Here is a 24464-nt window from a genome sequence, read left to right on the forward strand (position 1 = left end):
CTACAAATAGATTCCATGGAGGAGCAACTGATAGATTAGAGTCGATACAAGTTGTGCACAGTTTTTCCTACAAAAGTAGAGAAATACAGTTTTCTGTTTACAAAAAGATACAGACTGTCTACAAAAAGATACAGACTGTCTACAAAAAGATACAGACTGTCTACAAAAAGATACAGACTGTCTTTAAAAAGATACAGACTGTCTACAAAAGGATACAGACTGTCTACAAAATGATACAGACTGTCTACAAAAAGATACAGATTGTCTACAAAAAGATACAGACTGTCTACAAAAAGATACAGACTGTCTACAAAAAGATACAGATTGTCTACAAAAAGATACAGACTGTCTACAAAAAGATACAGATTGTCTACAAAAAGATAGACTCTACAAAAAGATACAGACTGTCTACAAAAAGATACAGACTGTCTACAAAAAGATACAGACTGTCTACAAAAAGATACAGACTGTCTACAAAAAGATACAGACTGTCTACAAAAAGATACAGACTGTCTACAAAAAATTCCATGGAGGAGCAATTGATAGTTTAGACTCAATACTAGTTGTGCACAATTGTTTCTACAAACAGTAGAGAAATACAGTTGTGAAGGATATTATTCTATAAATCAATATCCTGTTACAAATCAATAAATTTTAGTTCCACACATTCACATTTTACATTTTCTTGATCGATACATTGAGCTTTTCTTGTGAAAACTAACTTGTTTATTTATTTATTTAACGATGTTGATTTTTGAATTAATCACATGATTACTTTCATATGATTATAACATCATACGTCGATTACCATCGCTACAATCTCATATCCTACAGTTGGAATATGGAGAAATATCGCGTCTCCTTACAGTTGGATGGAGAAGCAACTGATTTGATTAGACTTGATACAAATTGACGTACGATTTTGTCTACTGTAAACGGGTCTTTGATTGTAGATAAGGGATATAAATTTGTGTAATGTGAACAGGCCTTCAGCAATACGTAGATAATAATCATTACCAGAATCAGTAGAGGTGCATGAAATGGAGCGAGTCGTTCTGTGCTGAGGTGCTATTGGTGTTGAGCATTACGTAACACAGTTGCTTGCCTCATGACTGTTGTACCACCGATGACTGATGGAGACTGCTGTAATCGTAGATATATCTGTAGATACATCGGTATCTATAGATCTTCCAAATACCTGTACTGTATAGTGAGGTTCACGTTATAATGGCAGTGGAGAAAGATAGGAGAACAACGTTGCCGAACCTCTGTCTTGTCAATGCCTTCTACAGACGGTAGCTGATACCGGTTTATTAATGTAATATTAACTGTTCATTCTCGTTTAAAATAATCAATTATATTTTATCAAGCAATAAATTATATTTTTCAATAATTTCATAACGAATTTACTTAATTAAGATGAAATATTTTGTTAATTCTACATTGTTGAAAGACGACCTGCAACAGAGCAAAGCGAGAAAGAGATAGCGCTATCCTCTTTGTTGAATGATAGACAAGGATAGCAATACCATTGTTAATCAAACACTGCCATTAAAACGTGGACCTTATTATAGTACATTCACGACATGAGAAACCAAAGAGCTGTAGTGAGGACAGCTATAAATAAATAAATATAGATCTACCAAAAGATCTATAGATATAGATCTACCAAAGACCTGTAGTACATTCTCGATATGAGAGACCAAAAAGCTGTAGTAAGTACTGCTATAGATCTATAAAAGACCCACAGTTCATTCTCGACAGAAGAATCGACATAGATTTGTACAGGATGCAAGCTGAAAGCGTTGGATTCGTGTCGTTTCTTGGAGTGACTGGAGTTGTGTCTGGTTTTTTCGGGTGTGGAATTGAAGAGAGAGAGAGCGAGATAGATTGTCTGCTTTCATTTTAACCTGGAGGGCGAAGTGAGAGAGATAAAGAGAGAGTGAGTGAGAGATATATAAAATGGAAGAGATAGAGAGAGAGTGAATGAAAGATATATAAAATGAAAGAGATAGAGAGTGTGTGAGAGAGATATATAAATAGAATAGAGAGAGTAGTAGTGGGCTGGGTGTTGCTTGTCCTCTCTCGAAGGTATTGGATGTGATTTATTGTTTGTATGTAGAAGACAGTGGTTGGAGTAGAAACACTTACCTCTTACCTGTCTTGCTCTTTGAACGGGTCTCTGCATTGTAGATGTTTCAGAGTTTTACTGATACAGAGTAGTTTAAGTGATCATACTCTGGGCACTTGCTTTGACACTGTGGAAAATTATAAAAATTGTGGAACCTGTGTCATCAAAATGGCAATATTATAGAATTTCTTTGATTAATTTCTACAGATGGAAATTGATTTTTTTAATAAATAATAAAATAATAATAATTGTGAATAAAAATTTTGATTTTTTTTAAAGTGTACCGAAGAGCCTTAAGTTGAAATCCAAAGGAGATTGAAATGATTTGAATGAGGATTTGTACTAGCCTGGGAAGTATGAAGATGTTTGGAGAAGCTGTTTGGTTTGGAGAAGCTGTGATAGAATAGTTTTGATAGAAGGTGATAATTTTAATAACATAAGGTATAAGTAATACTTTAAACTTGAACATGACTATTTCAAAGATCATGATAGTTTCAGGCTAGAGAAAATCAATTTACTTAGGTTAGGTTATCAGGTAAATATTTACCTGGTAGGTAGGTATTTAGGTAAATCATGGTTAGGTTAGGTAAGGAGAAGAATGATTGTAATTTGTAGTAATAAATGCTTCAATTTGCTTTTGAAGAGAATAATTTCATTCAGAAATGAATGATAAGAAATTAAATAAAACATAACGTGAGAAGAAGTTCCTTCAAACTCCAGTTGTTTGTGTTGAAAGAACTTATCTGATGAACAATGCGTCTACGTCTTAGTCATTCATTCATTGAGGAAACGACTGTTTAACAAGGTCAAGGATTAGTGAATGATAATTTGAATTTGGACATTGTAAGGAACGAGTATTTCTTGAAGTTAAGCCTCTTGAATATTGAAAAGTCGATATGTTCTATTGAGTGGTTGGGTTGCATAAGTGTGGAGGACCACGAACATTGACATCATTTGAATATTCAAGTGATATTCTATTTGTGGCGCTTATTGATTGGCACAAATGTCCAGGACGGGAACAAAACTATCAACTTGAAGTAATATAATAGTACCTTCATAGTTTAAGTTGTGTTGTATCAGTTTGCTAAGTATGTCAAGTTTGTGTGCCAACTAAACGTTATCGAGTTTTGATGGGTATTGTTAGGAAGTGGCGTAAGACTTTGTTCCTGTAATGTTATGTTCTAAAATAATGAATATTGTATGCTCAATTAACATCCATTTATCTAGTTGAATACAAAAAAATAATGTTTAGTATCGTGAGATTCACTTGAAACTGTCAGCTTGAAATAAAATATCATCTAGTACCTTTCAATTTATATTATATTTCATGCCCCATATTATAGAAAAAGTGAACATTAATGCTGTTCAACTAATGCTGTCAGTGTAAAGTGAATAAGTGAATATAGGGACTAACTGTAGTATTTTTAATTGGAAGGTTTTTCGAATTGGGAGAGATCTTGCATCGAATTATTTATTTACAATTAAATAAACCCATCAATTTTAACCACAAAATAACACTGAATTATCTATTTAATGAAATTTTGCATTTTATCAATATTGTGTTCCTTCTTTACAAAATTGAAGCAGATACAAGTCTGTAACTCTGTATAATTACTATCTGTATGAGGTACAGGTATACATGTATTTATAATGGGGTACAGTGTGACCTTGTTATTTATAATGATACTCCAATTTCGAAGGTTGGCTAATTGGTTTACACCTTATATGGGGGCAGTGGTCAACCTGTATTGAATATGCACTCAGGGCCTTGTTTCATAAAAATTTAGAAGTCCTGTAATACAGGAACAGCTGATTTTATCGGCTATATCGAACATGTAATTGGAATGGTGATTCTCCTGTATTACAGGACTTGTAACTTTTATGAAACAGGCCCCTGGAGATGATTGACCAAATGGTAAAATTATATATATCTGGTCGTTCCAAAAGTGCAAGCGGTACTCCTGTTGGAAGGGTTACTGTGTGAGGACAGCTCCTCTAATCCACCAACTTATATTGTTATAAGCTTTATAATTACTTCTGAGAGAGTCGGAACCCACCTACAACTAAAACTTCATTCATCTCTTACGAATTAATTCTGAGAGAGTCGGAACCTATCTACAGCTAAAGCTTCATCATTCATCTTTCATCATAATCAACACTTTCTTTACTAATTTACTATTGAGGCACAATTTTTGGGCTCGTGTGGGTATCATTATCAACAAACACATAGTTACAGTAGGCCTATTAACCTTGTGTCTTAATCATGAGGCACATAAAATCACCATCACACTTGTTCATAGTTTGGGATTGTTAAAATAAAACGTTGATGTTATCGTGAGATTGAAACAGTCTGCATTGGTTAAAAGAAAGCATTTGTTATTTATAGGAAAAATAATTTTCTTACTCCTTTTCGATCACAATTAGTTACTTAATAGTTTTTTATAATAATGTGATTCACTTCATTTATTTGTAATTTTTGTTCAATGCTATGATGATTTTTCAATTTATTCTCTGAATAAGTGAAATAAGAGTTCTACTCTATTCGATTCTAACATTGATTTGATTTGGTTGATGAGTACTGCAACTTGTCCCAGGTATTTAGGTACAGCATTTTGAACCGGCTTACACAAATATATATTCTTCAAAAATCTGCCGGATATTAGGAATTAGCTGGAATGTACCAATTTCATTTGTTGCCACGTTCTAGAACAAAATAAGCTAATAAGACTTGTAACTTATCCCAAGGATTTGTCATGATGATAACAGGCTTGAACGCACTATTCCCCAACAATTTGCCGGTTGGGGCAATCAGCTGGATGTCTCTGAATGGCAGTGAAATATTGGTGATGTAGGGGGTGAAGGGATGTTTCCCCCTCACCCCTATGACGTCACACGCTCAACCTTTCCTATTGATTTTGAGTGGTCGTCATGCCTCCTCTTCACCCTTATTCTTCTCCTCTACTTACTCCTATTCAACCTCCTCATCCTCCTCCGCCACCATCTCCTCCTTATCCTCATCTTCCTCCTCCTTCTCCAGCTCCTCCACCTCCGTCTCATCATTCTCCACCTCTTCCTCATCTTCCTTCTCCTACACCTACACCATCTCCTCCACTTTTCCTCCTTCACTACCTCCTCTTTCAACCTCTCCTCTTCACCTCCTCCTCCAGTCGCGGCGACTACCCCGGGAGACTGACGCCACTGTGTATATATGTGAAATTTGTATGTACAGTATATGTATACATTTATTTGAAATGAAATCCACTCCAAACATGTCAGCGTTGGGTAAATGAGAAGCATTGATGTTATGCAAAGGGCATGCTGACAGTTGGAAGTGAGTCTCATTGGACGCCACTCTGCTTGGACCGGCTAAAAAGCCGGGGAGACACACATGTCAATGCTGGAAGGTTGGTTTAGGGAGAGGAAACTGGGACGCGTTTTTAGTGGGCGGTCTCTGACGTCATTCACAGCCAACCTAAATTGGTGACTTATAATGAGGGTTGAATTGATGTTGGGGTAATGGTTGAATCCATTTTTCATCCAGGATGGGGACTTGATGAGGCTGTTGGTTTTTAGACAATATTTGGGTTTCTTATTATAATGATTTTGTTGAGATTATTATAGTAAAATGGTACTGAGATTATTTTTATAAAAGAGAACAGATTTGAGCTGACCCTGTTGCTCTCTCCCAGTCATGGTCTGTATGATTTGTAATTATAATAATAAATGGATGAGATGAATGATAAGATTTTAAGCATCGACGGACTACTGTGCTATGAGTGACTGACATTAGTGCTAACTTCCCCAGTTTCGGATGAGATGAATGATTATGGATTTAGAAACGTTTTCTGGAAAGTATCTTTTCAAGAGATTCAATTTATCAAAAAATATGATTTCTTCTCCAGTTTCGGATGAGATGAATGATTATGGATTTAGAAACGTTTTCTGGAAAGTATCTTTTCAAGAGATTCAATTTATCAAAAAATATGATTTCTTCTCCAGTTTCGGATGAGATGAATGATTATGGATTTAAAAAAAAAATTCTGGAAAGTATCTTTTCAAGAGATTCAATTTATCAAAAAATATGATTTCTTCTCCAGTTTCGGATGAGATGAATGATAAGATTCTAAGCTGACGGACTACTGTGCTATGAGTGACTGACATTAGTGCTAACTTCCCCAGTTTCGGATGAGATGAATGATTATGGATTTAAAAAAAAATTCTGGAAAGTATCTTTTCAAGAGATTCAATTTATCAAAAAATATGATTTCTTCTCCAGTTTCGGATGAGATGAATGATAAGATTCTAAGCTGACGGACTACTGTGCTATGAGTGACTGACATTAGTGCTAACTTCCCCAGTTTCGAATGATATGAATGATTATGGATTTAAAAAAAAAATTCTGGAAAGTATCTTTTCAAGAGATTCAATTTATCAAAAAATATGATTCTTCCAATGAGAAAGTATGCAGGAAGTTCATTGAGATATAGGGTTGGTGCAATTTATTTTTGATGAAGAAATATTATCTCTCCTCACAAAATTTAAAATCTAAAATTCCGTAATTGAACCAAGAATGCTATTTATGCCAGGGAGACTTTGGAACGCAACAGAGTAACAGCTCTGGAAAATTTAAAAGGATTTGAAAGATAAATTGTTGAATGTATTTTTCCTATAGATTAAAATAATTCTAGACCAAGATTAACTGAAACGGCTACAGCTGATAGTGAGGAGATGAGTGCTTAATTTTGAGAATCTTCCCATGTAAATGACACCTAAAATTCTACGAGTCTTCACAAGTTATAAAAATTATACTTTTTTACAATTTGTAGAAATATTAGTAGAATATTTTGCTTCACTTGCCAATAATAGATGGGAGTGGATTCGAAATGTTGGAAAAGTTGTAGCTCTCGCCAAAATTACTAACTATAAAGGTATTTGTATTTATTCATTTAAAATATTACTAATCGTTAGAAGAATAATTGGGAGGAAGAAAATTGACTGTCTGATACTGATATGTGGAAATTGACATTAAAATCTTATATTCGATTAAATTTATGGGTATTAACTTTATTCTACTTGATTTTATTAGTTTCGATATCTTTCAAAACTGTTTTAATATCTTTGAAATTGGAAAATAAATTGTAAATTTATTCAACTGTTATTCTTATTTATTGGAAGTTATTAAACTTTTTCAACTTCTTTGATATTGCAAAACAAATTGTAAATGTATTCAACTATTGTATTTGTTTGTTGCAGAAATAAGGCAGTGGCCGATTATTTGAGCAGTAATGGATATTTGAACGCCCTCGAGGGGCTGAAGAAGGATGCCGACATGCCGGGAGAGGTGGAGCGCAAATATGGCGGACTTCTCGAGAAAAAATGGACGTCGGTTATCAGGCTCCAGAAAAAGGTGAGACACGAGAACCTTATTCTATTTGATCTGTATTATTTGTACATTGTATTTAATAAAAGTATACCATATTACTGATCTATTAGTAAAAATTTCTCTGATCGACTACTGATTCGTCGACCCAATTACAAACCCTTGAGGTGTGAGGTCCAAATGGGCGATTAACAAATGTTTGTATACTATATGCTTGTCTTGATGATCTATTGAAAAACTATTACAACTTGTTCAAGCCTATAAGATAAGTGCCCGGTACATCGGTTGAATTCAACTTTTGTAAAATGACGTCAACAACATATTGTCGTCTCCTATTCGTTTATAAGTATTCGAGGTATTGCTTCTGTTAACGTCAGTTGAATTCGATTGGATTTTCGTGCAACTGGCCGTAGATATTAAACTGAAATTTGAATACTGTACCAAGCCAAGTGATTAATTGATTTCTAGCTGTCAAGGAATTTACCTGTTCCTTAGTTGAGTCCTTAGACTTTGTGTTCTATATAATTCGAATTAGCATAAAACATGCCTATTTGTAGCTTATAATAGACTATTGTATTTTCATTTGACGATAAATACAGTAAACTATTTATATTCTTCACTGGAAGATATTCAATTGTGTACTTAAGTGATAATATGTATAGACCCAATAATAATGCATTCTGAGAATTTATTCTCCTTAGAATAATACTGTGTTAAGAATCTAGTTCATTCCTTTGTTATATACTGGGTGTCACGAAATTAAATTCATCTTATCAGTACTCTACCTAAATTTCTAGAATAATAATTATAATATCTGTGACCTGGCTTGGGCTGGTTGATAACAAAGTTTGTCCTACTGAATAATTTCAGGGCCGTTCATAAAATTTTAGAACACATAGGATGAAGGATAATTGAATGCTAATTTTCTAAGAAATGGTCTGATAGGTCGTCGTCAGGGACCTCAGGGACTTGGAACACTTGTTGAAGTCGAAAAAACAATTTCAATGCTAAATCCATTCGTCCAATCAGCTCTAATTACTGAATAGACCCCCCCCCTTTTTTTGAAAGTGCTGTATAATAAAATATTCATAAAACGTAATTTATTAATTAAATTAAAGAAACCAAGTACTCTGTCCAACCTAAATCTGTAACTAAAAAAATTAAGTGTCTTATTTTATTCAACCAAGTTATATTTTATAAGTTTTCAAATGCAGTCTATCATCTTAGCTGTCATCTGCCTTATTTTTTGTCAATAACGAAAAACTCAACATTCTTTTTCTTCGTACAAATATCTCACTTTGTAAACATTGTAAACATTCACCATTCAATGAGAAGGAACTATTTGAAGACTTATTTTAGACTTAACATTCCATGATATTTTTCTTCATTCGTTCATTAATTTACATATTAACATACAAATACAAATCATATAGCTAAGACTGAGAGAGAGCTACAGGCTTAGTCCAAAACTGCTCTTCTCCCGAATTATTTAACACTTGACTTTTGCCAGTAGCATTTGTTTATTGATTGTGATTATCTCCTGTGCTCTTTGACATCATTTTGTAAGTCTATGAGCTATTTTCAGCCATAGTTTGTTTTGTATAGGATCATCTCTTCATTCTAGGAGCTTCTCATATTCATATTTTTTACTCATTGAGATTATTTTATGAATGGACACGACTTTTAGACTTGATATTTCATTTTATATGGATATCTACCATAACATCATCTTTACATCAACACAGAAAGATAATTTTGTAATCTTGAAAGACTTGATATTTCATTCATATGGATACCCTATATGATATGATTTATAAGGATATCATAAACATAACCTGATTTTGGACTGTTTCTATCAAAATTTGGGAAAGGAACCGTTTCAAGCCTGTTCTTCCTTCCCCAATCATCCATAATGAGTTGAATGATATTGTATTTATGAATTAATAAATAAATGAATATCTATCACATCACCTTTACATCAACACAGAAATATAGTTTTGTAATGCAGTGAGCTGATTGATGTTTATGTGCCTTTGTTGATGTTAGTTATTTGTTTGTTTAGGTTATGGAGTTGGAGTCAAAACTGTCAGAAGCTGAGAAGGAGTTTATAGAGGGTGCGCCAACGCGCGCCAAACGATCGCCGACTGAGTGGATTCCGAGGCCGCCAGAGAAGTTCTGCCTGGCCGGACACAGGGCGCCCGTCACCAAGGTCAGTCATGGTAGTTTCCATAAGTACTTTTAGAAATAGCAAATTAGGAGATATCAATAGCAGTTAGGATATGGCAAATAATTTTATTACAAAGGGGCCTAGCACTCGGGCCCTGCTCTCAGGTTTTAAGGTCCTTTTCAGGGACCTTCCTTATTTAATATTAATGCTATTTCACTTTTAACTTATTTTGTTGATATGGACTTACATGTATGCATATTGTTCTGAAGGATAAATCAACTATTGGTTGTTTGATTGATTGATAGACAATTTGAAAAAACATCCTGGAAAGCCAAAATCGAAACTCATGAAAAATAATTATAAATACAGTTATTACAAAGACAATTTGAAAAAAAACATCCTGGAAAGTCAAAATCAAACACATCAGAGGAGAAAGAACAGTTCATGTCTGTAAAATTTAAAATGGCTGTTAAAACAAAAAAGCTGGATGAAAGCCAAAATCAAACACATAAGAGGAGAATGAACAGTTCATGTCTGTAAAAATTAAAATGGCTGTTAAAACAAAAAAGCTGGATGAAAATAAGCCGACAATTATTACAATTTCGAATAAGTCGAATGGCTACTGGCAACTTGAATGGTGGCAATGATCATGACAAGCGACTAAAGTAGTTTACAATGCGCTTGACTTGAGTAGCGCCAGTGTGAATTGAGCCTTAAGGTGCGAATAGAACAAGTGGGTTGCGGTTTAGCTTTCGGTTTTGATTGTCGCCATTAATCTGTCAATGATGAAAACATTTTGATGAAATCGTACAGAATGACGACCGCATTCACTACCGTTTTGTTCACTCCCATGCTTTAATGTGTTTGTGTTGCATGCAGGTAAATGCTAAAAACACCGACCTGGCTGCTCTTTTTATACCCTTGGCGGCTCGCACACTAGATTCTTGTAGGGTGTTCCCTTATATAGGTACCTTTTGTAAATGAAAGTCATTTGTAACTTAAATTCTACTGGCTTATTGGAAGAAACTCATCACTTTCAATACCAAACAAATTGCTCCTCTACAAGCAGATCTTCAAACCTGTTTGGACCTATGGAATACACTATGGGGCTGCACCAAACAGAGCAACGTCACCATCATACAAAGATTCCAGAACAAGGTGCTCCGAAACATCGTTGATGCTCCCTGGTATGTGCGGAACAGCGACATCCATAGGGACCTGGGAGTCAACATGGTATCCTGTGAGATTCAAAGGTATGCAGAAAGTCATGAAGAACGGCAATCTAGCTGCTAGACAACGGAGGGTTGGTGCGGAGATTGAAAAGAAGGAAACCATTTGAATTGGTGTGCAGTGAAAGTGGTGTCTAGTGAAAAAGCAGAGCAGTGATTGAGTGAAATCTAGCTTAAGTAGTACAGTTAATAGATGTACATAATAATTATTAGTAGGTAGCAGTAAGAAATTCTAAAGAGAGTTTCACTGTAGTCCATATTATATACAATTAGTAAATTAGGTTTGATAAAATTTGCTCATTAGTCTCAAGACTAGATAGCAATAGTAATGTGATTAAAAAAAAAAAAAAAAAAATTTGTAACTTATATATTATTATTATCGTATGACTTTGAATGGTGGGGAGACCCAAGGGTAGTTCCACCTCGCCGTATATAGCCCTAAGTTCCCTAATGGGAAACATTGGGAAACCGGACACTTAGGCCCACCGCAAAGTAGACCCACGTTAATCCACGAAAAGCAACCCACGACGTGGGATATTTTGTAAACCAGTGCTAGGCTTCTCTAGACATCTGTATAATACATGCAATGAATAATCCACTTGTCAGCTGATTGATTATGAATAATTCTATAGCAATGGTTTGCAAAACATCCGACGGCATGGGCTGCTTTTCGTGGATTAACGTGGGTCTACTTTGCGGCGGGCCTAAGGTTATAGTGAGCACAATACTTTAAATTTACACTTTTCACTTCGATATAATTATTATTCAATAATAAATTGATTTGATTTGAGATAGAGTAACATCCAGCAACACCCAAACAAGCAACAGGCACGATATTTTGTCGTAATAATCTTTTTTCTATCAAAAATGTTGCCTTATGTTGATTACTTTTGTTGATTGTTGCTTGTTGATCTGGTTTACGAGCCAAACTATGATGCTTTATACAAAGGTGACAAAAATTTCACATTGTTCAGGTGTGTGATATCGGCGAAGATTAAATAGAAAAACACAGAAATAATGTTGCTCAGTAATGCTTGTTGCTCTGAGTGAAAGCCGCCCAATGATGTTTAGACTCATAAATTTATTTATTTATTTAGCGTATGGCAGATACACAACACATATAAAGACTCACAAATGATTGGCTATTTAGCATCATAATGAATGTTGTATGATTATGTTTGATGATTAATGTTTTATGGTTTGTTTGTGGCAGGTGATCTTCCACCCGGTGTTCAGTTTTGGCAGTGTCGTGTAGCGAGGACGCGACCATCAAGGTGTGGGACTACGAGACGGGTGAATACGAGCGAGCACTTAAGGGTCACACCGACGCAGTGCAAGACATCGCCTTCGACCAATCCGGGAAGCTGCTCGGTAAGATCATCTAGAATACGATCATGTAAGATGTAGTAACACAATCAGAAGATCAGGTTCACCTTTTATTATTTCGTCCCTTTTTTATTATTTCGTCACGACATGCTTCTTTTTATTTAAAAGGGTACTCTGATTTATATTTTTATTTATATTAGAAGTAGCCCTAAAGAAAAAAGACAAAAGATCGCTATTATGATCGGTATAATGCCGCATCCACATGTTGGCTCAATGAAGGCCAATGATGACCAGCGCCAGTGTGTGGATGGATGGTTTGCCAACGCTGGTCTTCATTGGGCACTGGTCACATTGCAGGCTGGGCCAACATGTAGATGCGTCATAATAGGTGTTCGGTATTATGCTCTCAAGCTGCTCGGTATTATAGGTTTTTGTTTTGAAATCCATCAATGCCTCTCTGTTATTACGCCGTTGAAGTTTAGCGGTAGGGGAGCAAAAACGAACTACTACAACCATCTACTACTTAAAGTACAAATTTTTTATACCGGGTGTCCCACGAAGAAGTTTACACGTTTAAATTTATATTACATGCCCATTCTTGCACCGATTTTTTTTAAATATTACACAGTTTACAAAGTAGGTTCTGAAAATATTCTGGGAAAATTTTAGCTCCCTAACCTTCGTAGAAACGAAATGCCGGCATATTGAAAATTTTACCAATCCGCTCACTACTTTCATGAGTTATTATCTTATTTTGTTTACTACGTTACAGTAGTATTGATGGTACCAGAAATGGATCAAGCAATCTCCCAACAAGATGGTGCTCCACCTCATTTCGCAAATCATGTTAAGGATTGGTCGTGGAAGTGATTTTTTAGATAGGCCACCCCGATCACCAGATTTAACGTTTGTGACTTCTTTTTATGAGGTTACTTGAAGGAGAAAGTTTATACCCATCAATTCAATAATGATGTGGAACTAAAACGATCAATATAAGAGGAACTTCTCCGGATACCGCGGAGTTTCTTTGTAAGAGCTTACGAATCATTTCTTAAGCACTGTTATCAGTGTATTGCTGTGGATGGGTTTCAATTTCACTAATTTTGGACTTTTAAGGTTTTTTATTAGGCCTTGTTCTAGTTGTTTTATTCAAAAGTTATATTGCCCTAAAGTACAACAATAAAAATATTTTATAAAACCAAAAACACCTTTTTAATGTTTTTAAAGTATTGTTTTTCAATATGCCGCCATTTTGTTTCTACAAAGGTTAGGGAGTTGAAATTTTCCCAGAATATTTTTAGAATCTACTTTGTAAACTGTGTAAAATTTAAAAAAGTTCGGTGCATGAATGGGCACGTGGGACACCCGGTATTAAAGCACTAGTTTTTGGCCTAGTGGTTTTTATACTCCCTAGAGACTAGAAGTTAGTAACTCAATTTAAATAACATCTCTATTGGAAATAGGAAGTTGGAGCTTAGATGTGAAACTATCTAGAATCAATCAACGCCCTTCTGTTGGATTCTCTGTTGGATTTTACCGGTAGAGCGGCAAAAACAAAATTTCCCTCCACCTACTTTCCACAGTACCTACTTTACACCCTGAATCATAATACTAAAGCACTCCTTTTTGCCCTGGTGGTTTTACTTTCTAGGTACTATAAGTAACACCATTTGAAGAACATGGAAGTATCTCTATTTCAAACGCATACATTTGAAATAGAAGGCAAGGCGGAGCTCAGATTAGAAACTATGTAGAGTTATTGAATGATTATTATTGTTCCTAATAAGATATTGGGAATTAACTTGATAAAATAATGGTTCAATGAATTTGAAACTAGAGGTGTTTGTGTTTTTTAGTGTCATGCAGCGCGGACATGTCAGTGAAACTGTGGGACTTCCAGCAGGGCTACCAGTGCATGAAGACGATGCACGGCCACGACCACAACGTGTCGAGCGTGACGTTTGTGCCGGCCGGCGACATGATAGTGTCGGCGTCACGCGACCGAACCGTGAAGCTGTGGGAGGTGGCGACTGGCTACTGTGTGGCGACAATCGCCGGCCACCGCGACTGGGTGCGCATGGTGCGCGTGTCACCCGATGGCCACCTGCTCGCCACCTGCAGCAATGATCAGACGGTGCGCGTCTGGATAATCGCCACAAGGGAGTGCAAGGTGAGATTGGTCGGATCTAAGAGTGACCAGAAGTCGTGTGGTCGACAGTTGACACAAACATAACCTGGGTTAGATGAGATCAAATTTCTGAATTTAAAGTGGTTAGCGATTTGCCGACTGATCGAAAGTAGCTAATGGAATTGGTTTGAATTCAAACTCAGTTAATTGTCGTAATCCCATTTTGTGTACCACCCTATTTGTTATTTATTATTGGCTATTTACTGTTGTAAATTACTATTAACCATTACTATTTACTATTTTGTTATTTATACCCTATTGACTATTTTTCGCCACCATTTCGACTATTTACTATTGTAAATTACTATTAACCTTTACTATTTACTATTTTGTTATTTATACCCTATTGACTATTTTTCGCCACCATTTCGTCTTTAGTTATTCTATTTGGCTTTTGTCAATCTTGATTGACGCACCATTCTGTATACCACCCCAGGTAATTTGCTAACCATTATTCCTCATCCATAAATATTACCTAGTTTTTACAATATCAGTTTTACTATATCTAGCTTTTTATAACCACTTTTTTTTCTACTTTCTGCTTCTTGACTAATTGACGGCCCTTTTTGTTGTGCGCCCTAGGCTGAGCTGCGCGCACACGAACACGTGGTGGAGTGTGTGGCGTGGGCCCCCGAGGCGGCGCACTCGGCTATCAACGAGGCGGCAGGCGCCGACAACAAGAAGGGCGCCCACCACGGACCCTTCCTTGTCAGCGGATCTAGGGACAAGACACTCAAGGTACGCAAACGCAACAACCGCTAATTTGTTAAACTATTACCTTCATAGGTAAATTAAGGATCTATATATGCAAAATTTCAATAATCAGTTCAGTAGTTCAGACGTGATTATGCGTCGTTTGTATATTTCCTATCCGTACATGTATATTAAGCCAATTCTTTTCTTTACAATATCTTATTATTGAAGATTAAACATGTTTTAGATTACTAATTGAAATTGGGAACACAACACTCAAGGTAGCACCATAGAGAAACAATAGCGTAAGTAGATATCCCATGGTATAGGGCGTTTATGTCGCAACTTTTACTCTTATCTCAAGCCGATTACTGTTGATTATTGTCGAATTTTATTGTTTTGTTGGGGTGAGAGTGTATGAACGGCACAATATCAGAGACTACCAGTGTCACACAGCTGCACGGGAAAGAATTACATAAACTATGGGCTTGACATAACGGTAAGAGTTGCGACATAAACGTCCTATACCATGGGATATCTACTAATGCCATTGTTTCTCTATGGTAGCACTAAGTAGTGGCAAGTGCTGGTTTGCTCTTCTCGATGGTGGGTGAACCGAGAGTTTACTCTACTATTATTAATTATCAAGTAATGTATTAAAGTATCCTAAATATTATTAGTTATTATAAACCTGAGTTTTAGTGTACTGTATATAGAAAGTGACATTGGGTATTAAGGCGGGGCGGAACGTCCGGAAGGATCTCTCTGCCAATAACAGCCATTAGAATAAATAAATAGATTAGTTACTTATTTGTAGGATAAACATTTTCAATGTAGCACTACTTGAATCATCCGATAAGTAATAAAATGTAATCAATGAAAATGTTGGAGATTGGAATAAACAAATAGGAGACTCGAAGATCTGGCAATCATAAATAACCACTAGTTTCAGGATAAAGAGAATTTTGACTTTCTACATTGCATGGCATTCACAATAAAGGGTGTCATTCATATGTGCGATATCTCAAAAGTGCGAGTATTTTAACTTTTCGTTATTTCAATCAATATATCAATAATAATTGTATTTAATTTGTTAACCATTTTATTTATTTGTGTGTTTATTATCTAAATTTATCAAAACATTTCAAAGAATATTAACATATTACCATTTAAAAACCAATTACTAACCTACCTAACTTTTTTTTACCTTTGAACCCTAATTGAACAGAGCCTTTTAGGTTATGTTCATACACTAGACAATTTGAAATATCGCATATCTGAGGCACTCCCCACAATCTTTCATTTTGGAGGCTTTAGAAATAACTAGTGTAGTACAAAAGGGGTCAAATCTAATGATCATTGAGCTCATTCCACTCTTCATCTTTCAAATATGTTTTGACTTGAACAGAGCTATATTGAACAATACGTTTTAGTTCATCGATTGATCGATTTACTTTTGTAAAGTCAAACCTACATCTATTCTCAACTCATGACAACATTCATTCTTATAACACAAGGAATAAATCTAATCTAAGGAATGAGTACTGCTCTTACAAATCCAGCCATATGAGATGTTTTAAGGCCTTTTCAATAAAGTTTTATAACCATTTACTACCAAATATTCGAGGTTTGACGCTCAGGGATTTAAACAAAGAATTAATATTTTTTTATAAAAAAATGTTTTTATAGTGTAGATGAATATTTCAAAGTTAACATGGAGTCTATCTAGATTTTTAGGTAATTACTTATGTGATGTATGATCTTTAATATAGTTCGTAATATTGGTGTGACCGATACAAATTGTAAAGTGTTTGTCTGTGACAATAAATTGATTTGATTTGATCCATCAATTTAGAGAGAAGGCCCTATATATTAACAACTTTTATTTTTTATCATACTTGTATTCTAGCATCATGCTGTATGCTATATGTTTGTAAACTTTGTAGAATTACAGTGAAATAAATAATAATAATTATTATTATATGAGCACCAGCCTATGCCTGTCCATACCGATCATTAAATTCCCTTTAAATTGTCATATCTACTTTATTGACATTGATGTGATTGATTGGCATTTGTTGTGTTAGATGTGGGACGTGAGCACAGGCTTGTGCCTGTTCACACTGGTGGGCCACGACAACTGGGTGCGCGGGGTGGTGTTCCACCCGGGAGGCCGCTACGTGGTGTCGGCCGGCGACGACAAGACCATCCGAGTGTGGGACACACGCAACAAGCGCAACCAGAAGACCATCGAGGCCCATGCACACTTCACCACATCGCTAGGCAAGTATAACCACACAACCACCCACACATTACAAGCTTACAAATTTACTTCTTTACCTTTGGTCAGGGTAAATTACACTTGGCAAGTTTACTAGCTACTAGCCAGCTATTTCACTATTTAATAGCTAAACTAGCTTCTTTCCCGCATAGTGAAAGTTTCTGGTTTAGGGAAAATATTATTCCCATATGTTCTAATGGTACTATGCATACTCATTCCGCCGGGCTGAGTAGGAAAAAATAAATGATAATTTAATTTGTTCAAGAGCCTTAGTTCTAACAAATTGGTTGTACATTCACGTCAATTGAAAAGTAAGGCTGAGTAGGAATAGTTTCATTAGAACATCAAAGTTTTTAGCCTGGTCACTCCCGTGTTATCAGATGAGCTAGTTGAACTGTCACTCCCACTTCAAGTATGAGAGCATAGCCAGACCATATTAAGCGTATTTACAAGCGTTTTCAGACGGCATTTTTTGAGTCGTCAGGGCAGGAAGCTCTCAGATTGGCTGATTGTGTTGGTGCCTGACAAAACAACTGAAAAACGGTTAATATGTTTTGGCTCCAACAGTCTCAAGGCTCATTGACGGCATGAATTATTGTATACTCAAGCTAGGTGCTAGGTGAGATCAAGTTCTATAAATACAGGTCATGACACAATCCCGTGATTCGCCATTTCATCAAAATCGAGCAAAATCGCCATTTTATGGGGTTCTTGTTCACCAATTTTCAAAATTATCAGCTGTTATCATTATAGATTGAACCACATGATGTGTTATTTTGTTATATTGTTCAAGGATTATTGCTTGGCTTTGAATTCTAAAATAAATTCTTCCCCCAGAATAATCTATTATTTAGATTCCAACAAGGAACTGAATTGTTGATTTTCAGATTGGGAACTTCATACTCTTTTTGAGGTTTGCCTTTTGTCCCAATGCCTTATGAATCATAAGTTACAAGAATAAGAACAATAATTTTTAATAATAAAAAAATGAATTATTGAACCATTCATTATTGAAATTTCATTACTGAAAAATCGAAAACCTGAATTAACATATTATCTGAACCAGAATATTGTTTTTAAAAAGCATAATGCATGATTTTGTTATGAGCAGATTGGAATATTTCAAATGTCCCGCCATAAAGACCCCACATAATGGCCGCTCCATAAGAAACACGAGTGTCATGACCTGTATTTATAGACCTTGGGTGAGATGTTCTAGTAAGGTACTCTCTACCAAAAGTTTTTTCCTATTGATCAATACTATAGCAATCTAGTGTAAAGACTAATGAGCTAATTTTTTCTATCCTGAAATACTAATTGAAAAATTGAACAGTGAAGCCAAAAGTAGTACAAATTTTCTTTTTTACTCGATTGTGTCATTTAAAAAATTTTGTTTTTCCATTATTTATATTTTCATATTGACAAGTAATAATATGTAATACATAGTATTATAATATTCTGTATAAGTTTTTGAAGAAGTCGATTGAAATAACTAATGAGCTAGTGGCCATGGAAACAGTTTTCAGCAAAAAGTATTATTGCATTATGGAACTGGCCCCCCTTTAACAGTCCACTGACTATAGTTCTTGATGGGTAGTAATGTATAATCAAAAGTAATTGATTAGTGCTAAAACTCAGATTATTTGCTCCTAAACTGCGCTAACAGAGCTGGAATTGATCAAGTTTTGGTCTGATGTGAGCAGACGCGACACCCAACACCCGACATAGACTAACTCAAACAACTGTTAACATTTAACATCATCAATGATGCTCCCTGACGATTGACTGTGGTGCTATGGACCCTGAACTATCTTTGTGATATTATGTAAATCTGGTAGTAAACAAAGGTTCAGGTGAGGTTTTCCGGACCGGAGTGTCGACACATGTAACATAAAACAAACTCATCCAAAATGAGTGTAGTTTTAGTATGTAGCTATTAAAACAAGGGCTAAAAGATACATTAGTTCTTTCTCACGAGAGTTGCCATTTTATGGTTAGGTCAGATACTGTCCTCGTATATCTAGGTAAATTTTATTCACTAATGAAATATTTTTTAAGTAAACATGTATTGATATATTTGTTTATATGTTTGCAGATTTCCACAAAACACAGCCGTACGTGATAACCGGCAGCGTAGATCAAATGGTCAAAGTGTGGGAGTGTCGTTAATCCCACTGGTGGGTGGGACTGCGACAGAGTGAGCAGAATGTAATTAGCGAAGAAAGAGAGAAGATTAAACTCATCACACACATACACACATACTCACAAACTCGAAATAAATGAGAGAAAGAAAGAGAGAGAGTGCCACTGCTTTACAACACAGTAACGTTGATCTTATAAAGATCAAATCCCAACCCTTTGGTCGATAATAATCTATTTGTCAAACTTGTATTATTAATACTTTCTCCAATAATGTCGATTCTCCACCTCGATTTGCGAATTATTTGAATAATATTATTTGTGTTGGGGTTTAGCAATTTTGTTTGAAGATTATGGGGATTATTGGTAAACAATTCTTAAGAACGTTGTTAGTCCAGCTCGCTTTGGCTGCCCAGCAGCCAACTACTAGAATTGTTATGATTGAATCAAGCTATTGGTTGCGAGACAAACAAATTAACATCTAATTAATAGCATTTCATTTCAATATTTAGTGACAAAATGGAATAAATTATGAAGATGATACTGTCTGTTCCTTGCTAATTTATGTCAAATGAATGGATTCAACTTGATTTTTGGTTCTTGTACATTAGTTGCTCATTATATTTTTCTGTAACCTTCTTTCTAGTTTTGGTGCCATATATTCTACCTAGCAACACCAATAACGCCCTAATTGTCTTATAAATATAATATTCGGACCACTTCAATGTAAATTTTTCTGTTTCATATTTTGTTACATGACCCTCTGTGTTTAGTTGTATTACAAGCATTGTCCCATCACCAAAAATTCCAATCTCTGTGATTTAAATGTTTTCAAACTCATTACCGTCAATGTAGAAGGGACACTTCATTTCTATGTTAGTCGACACTTGTTTTCCATTATTTATTCAACAGTGAATTCGGTTCATCTTCTATGTAATGAGTAATAGATTACCAATTTGATAAGATGTGTCAGGCGTCTGAATAATTAACTAATGATACTTTATATTCAAAATTCATAGAAACATATTTTCTTCATGAACAACAAAATTCATGTTTTCATAAAATGAATGTCTCTTCAACTACACTTTATGTTCGGTGTAGTTTCTTTTTGTGTTGCTATTAATGTGCAATATGTAAATATATTCTTGGAAGGAAATGGTTACGGTTTTAGCGGGAAGTTATGTCTCTTTTTATAGTATTATTTAGTATTTTTATTGTAGGTTTCAATTGGGTGAAATGTTTAGTCTAAAAAACAATGGATGCTGAAGCAGGAAACCTAATCTGTGAGCAAAATGAAAATTTGAATATGAGATCACACTTTGGAAAAACATATATTTAGGTTGATACTTTTTCTAAATTACACTCTACTATAACTTTTAATTCCTCAACTATGTTGTCCACTAAAATGAATAGGAGTATTGGAATCAATATTGTAAAGTATGATTAATGATTCAATAATATTAGTTATGATTTATTCTATTTTTGTTGTAAATAAATTCCTGTGGTAGTTGTTGCAGTGGCACTAATTTCCTCTCAGATAATTTTATCGATGGCAGTACGGTAGTAAGAACTTGAATCTATTAAGATCTTACAACTGGATTCATCAATGAATTCAAAATTCATTATAGAAAAATTCATCAATTCAATATGCGTGTTCTTGATGAATTTTAGTTCTTACTAGGAGAAGAAGAAGAAGACTAGGCAGTGTGTATCATCATCTTCATCAATCATCATCATCATCATCATCAACGCAATTATTGCCAATAAATTGGATATTTATCATAGACTAGCTTTAGTCTCTATGATTATGATAGTCTTCATCAAAAAAACAAACAATGTAATCTATCATTTTTCTATCGTTGAAAATTTCGGTTCTAGTTTTTTATTTGTACAAAACGATCGACATAATAATATATTAAGCTAGCTAAATCTTTGGAATATTATGATTTCATCAATATTAACATTGTTTTACCACACACCTTTGTCAATCAATCAATAAATAAATTATAGCCTTGATAGCGCCTGGTAAATCTATTATACTGTACGAGATTTGAAGACTTGTGAGGATTTTTGTACAGTAGCTGGGTAAAAGACGTGATATTGTTGGATATCTTTAGAGTAATACTGGATTAGATGAGGCAAGTCGCATCTGATTAATAAATAATTTGCTTCGAGTGTAATTGTTATTAATAAATACTACATTTGGATGACTGCTTGTCCTTCTTAAGACAGATGATAATGAGACTTAATGAAATTTGTTGTTGAATAACATAAATTTGAACCTTGAAGCCTTGCACTCACTCAATATTGATTATGCCGTTTTCAGAATTGTAGTGAATATTAGTGGGATTGTGCCAATTGTGGTATTTAGTAGAATTTGTCATCTACATCATTGTGATCATCAATATATTCAATTTAAATAAACATCAACATCATTGAAAGATGTTCACAGAGTTCAATAATTTTCAATTTTGGTAGAATAAAATGGTACAATGATTCATTTCAAGTGCTAATTCTCTGGATATTGTGGTATTTTACCATGAGATAAAGTGAAGAGAAAATTTAGTTGAACTGTTGGTAAGATCCTTACAAACTTAGAAATGTTGGTAATTTTTTATTGAATTTGAATTTTTCTCATATAGTCAGTTGTATGATGAAATGTCAAAGAGTGTTCATGAATCAGTAAGGGACTTATTTGTAAGTTTCTTTTGATCTTTGAAAAGTTTTCACACAGAAATAAAGTTCAATGGAGCCGTCTAAATTTGTAATAGTGTCGTATAATTGATTGGTTCAAGGATTATTCCCTGAGAGAGTGTTACAGTTTATTTCCTAGGAAACCTTAAAAGCCTGCCCTTCCATCCCTGGATTTCCACACTTCGATTACAGAGAAACCTAAAAACTTGCGACCCATTTTCCGTTTATCTCATTTAGCCAAACTTTATCCTTCTTAGTTCCTTTATCAAATATTTCTCCTAAGTTTTCTAACTTGGTTCAATTTCACATCTTGAAATTAAACCCAAGTTTTCTTCTTGTTTCAGTTGAGGCGATTCTCACTCTTTTCTCTCTCTCTTTTCATTCGAAGGCAGAGCTGTATTGTGTTTGAGAGTTTGTCATTTGAGAAAAAATATTTTAATGTTATATAATTTTCATGTTTTTACGAAATTTGTATATTTTTCAACAATTTTATGTTTATAATATTCGGTTATAACGAAGGTGTCTCGTCCCCTTCATTCATAGTTAAAAAAGTCAATACCGATATTGCTAGAATTTGGTATTACATGAAAAGTGAATAAGATAATAAGAGAAATAAGATTATTGAGCCGTATCATCAGTTCAAGAGTGACATCTCATTGCTTCTGTATCCTTTGGTGTTTAAAAATGAAATAACTTCATACATTTGCAATATATATTGAACGAAATGTGTACCGTATTTGATTTTACAGAGAAATAGAAAGAACTTGCAATATTCCGTTATTAAAATCATGGAACCAGTAATTACAAAAAATGTACAGTAATTTTTTCAAAGTCCCTCTATTATTAAAAACGTATTTCTGTAGTAGTTGTATATTTTCTAGCATTAGTTATCTCCACCACATAATATCATTTCGCGTTCCACAAACTCCCAGCATTAGATAAAAAAGAACCTGCCAAACATTTTAATTATTCTAAAAATGCATATTAAATTTAAAAATTTAGATCTACTCTTAAAAGTCAAATCTAGCTTTGTGCTTCTTATTGACGTTTGGGTTGAACGAATATGTGCTGTATATTTAGGCTTGACCTTGAGAAAAGATCATAAATTTCAGTTGGCTCAAGTTGTAGATCCATTATGTTGCTGATAACTGAAATAAATAACTTTGGATTAATTTGAAACCAACAGTACATATAGCTGTAGAGTTATCAGTCCTTGCTTCGAGCAAGCATTGTAAATATATTATATAAAGATTTAATATTTATTCAAAAGTGTTGTATGATTTTCAGCCCAGCATAATTTGCATAATTAAGCTACTGGTTAGATCTGTCAGTGAACGGTAATATATGCATTGAAAATCGATTATAAGGTAACAAATACTATGCTTTCTCAATTATCATTAAGTACATAATTATTATTATAATAATAGCGTTTTACTATTGTTATCATAATAAAACAAGTGAACATACTGAATTTTGTGCTGATTTATTTCAATTTTTTTTTGTTAATCATTTTCTCTTTGTTTTGACATTCTTACAGACGCCCATCTCAAAAAGATTGCTAAGATAAATTGCAGCAATAATAAAGTTGTTGAGCTTTTTCAACAGAAAAATTTGTTTCTTGAGTCCCGATGAAGCCTACTCTGAAGATTGGATTGCTGGTAGAATAAAAATGAATTAGCTGTAAACAGTGAGTAAATACTTATGGAGCTTTTGAAAAACATTTTCAGTATCATGGTTATACAGTACATGGTTATAGTACAGTATTGTAGTTTGAATTCGCATCAAAGATTCACTCGTAAATTTCTATAATTAGGTAGCTGTTGAAATCTATATTTAATAAATTAAATAACTGGCTTATACATGTACGGGATACGAAATTCACGAATGACGCGCAGAATTACGTTTGAACTACTGGACTGAAAAACTTGATATTTTGCTCATAGATTCTTGATTTGTCGAGGATGGTTATAGGCCTATTTTCAATTCTTCAAGATCTCAGTTTGTCAAGTTTTTAATTCGACCCTTGCGGAGCACGGGTTACCTGCTAATCTATCATAAAATTGTAAATTTCACCTTTTTGTCATTTAAAAATACAAAAACAATATTTTCTTTATCCGGTGCTACAGCCCTAGGTGAGCCCTGGACTCCTTCACAAAACGCCTCCATTCTTCTCTGTTCATGGATCTTTCTTTCCATCCTCTCACCCCCATCTTTCTCAGGTCATCCATCACTTGGT

The 24464-nt window shown here is 34.6% G+C and overlaps 1 protein-coding gene across 1 annotated transcript in view; it reads left to right on the forward strand.

The window, feature by feature from the left end:
- Nucleotides 1-23699, forward strand: part of LOC111049546 (lissencephaly-1 homolog) — a 43345-nt gene extending 19646 nt beyond the window's left edge. Inside the window, 8 exon segments of the mRNA XM_022335641.2 lie at nucleotides 7385-7538; nucleotides 9574-9720; nucleotides 12121-12144; nucleotides 12146-12278; nucleotides 14090-14403; nucleotides 15004-15159; nucleotides 17202-17397; nucleotides 19491-23699. Coding sequence (XP_022191333.1) covers nucleotides 7385-7538; nucleotides 9574-9720; nucleotides 12121-12144; nucleotides 12146-12278; nucleotides 14090-14403; nucleotides 15004-15159; nucleotides 17202-17397; nucleotides 19491-19564 — 1198 coding nt within the window. The 3' untranslated portion in view covers nucleotides 19565-23699.
- The last annotated feature ends 765 nt before the right edge of the window (nucleotides 23700-24464 follow it).

The sequence above is a fragment of the Nilaparvata lugens genome, chromosome 10 (genome assembly GCF_014356525.2).
Source record: "Nilaparvata lugens isolate BPH chromosome 10, ASM1435652v1, whole genome shotgun sequence".
Lineage (NCBI taxonomy): Eukaryota > Metazoa > Arthropoda > Insecta > Hemiptera > Delphacidae > Nilaparvata > Nilaparvata lugens.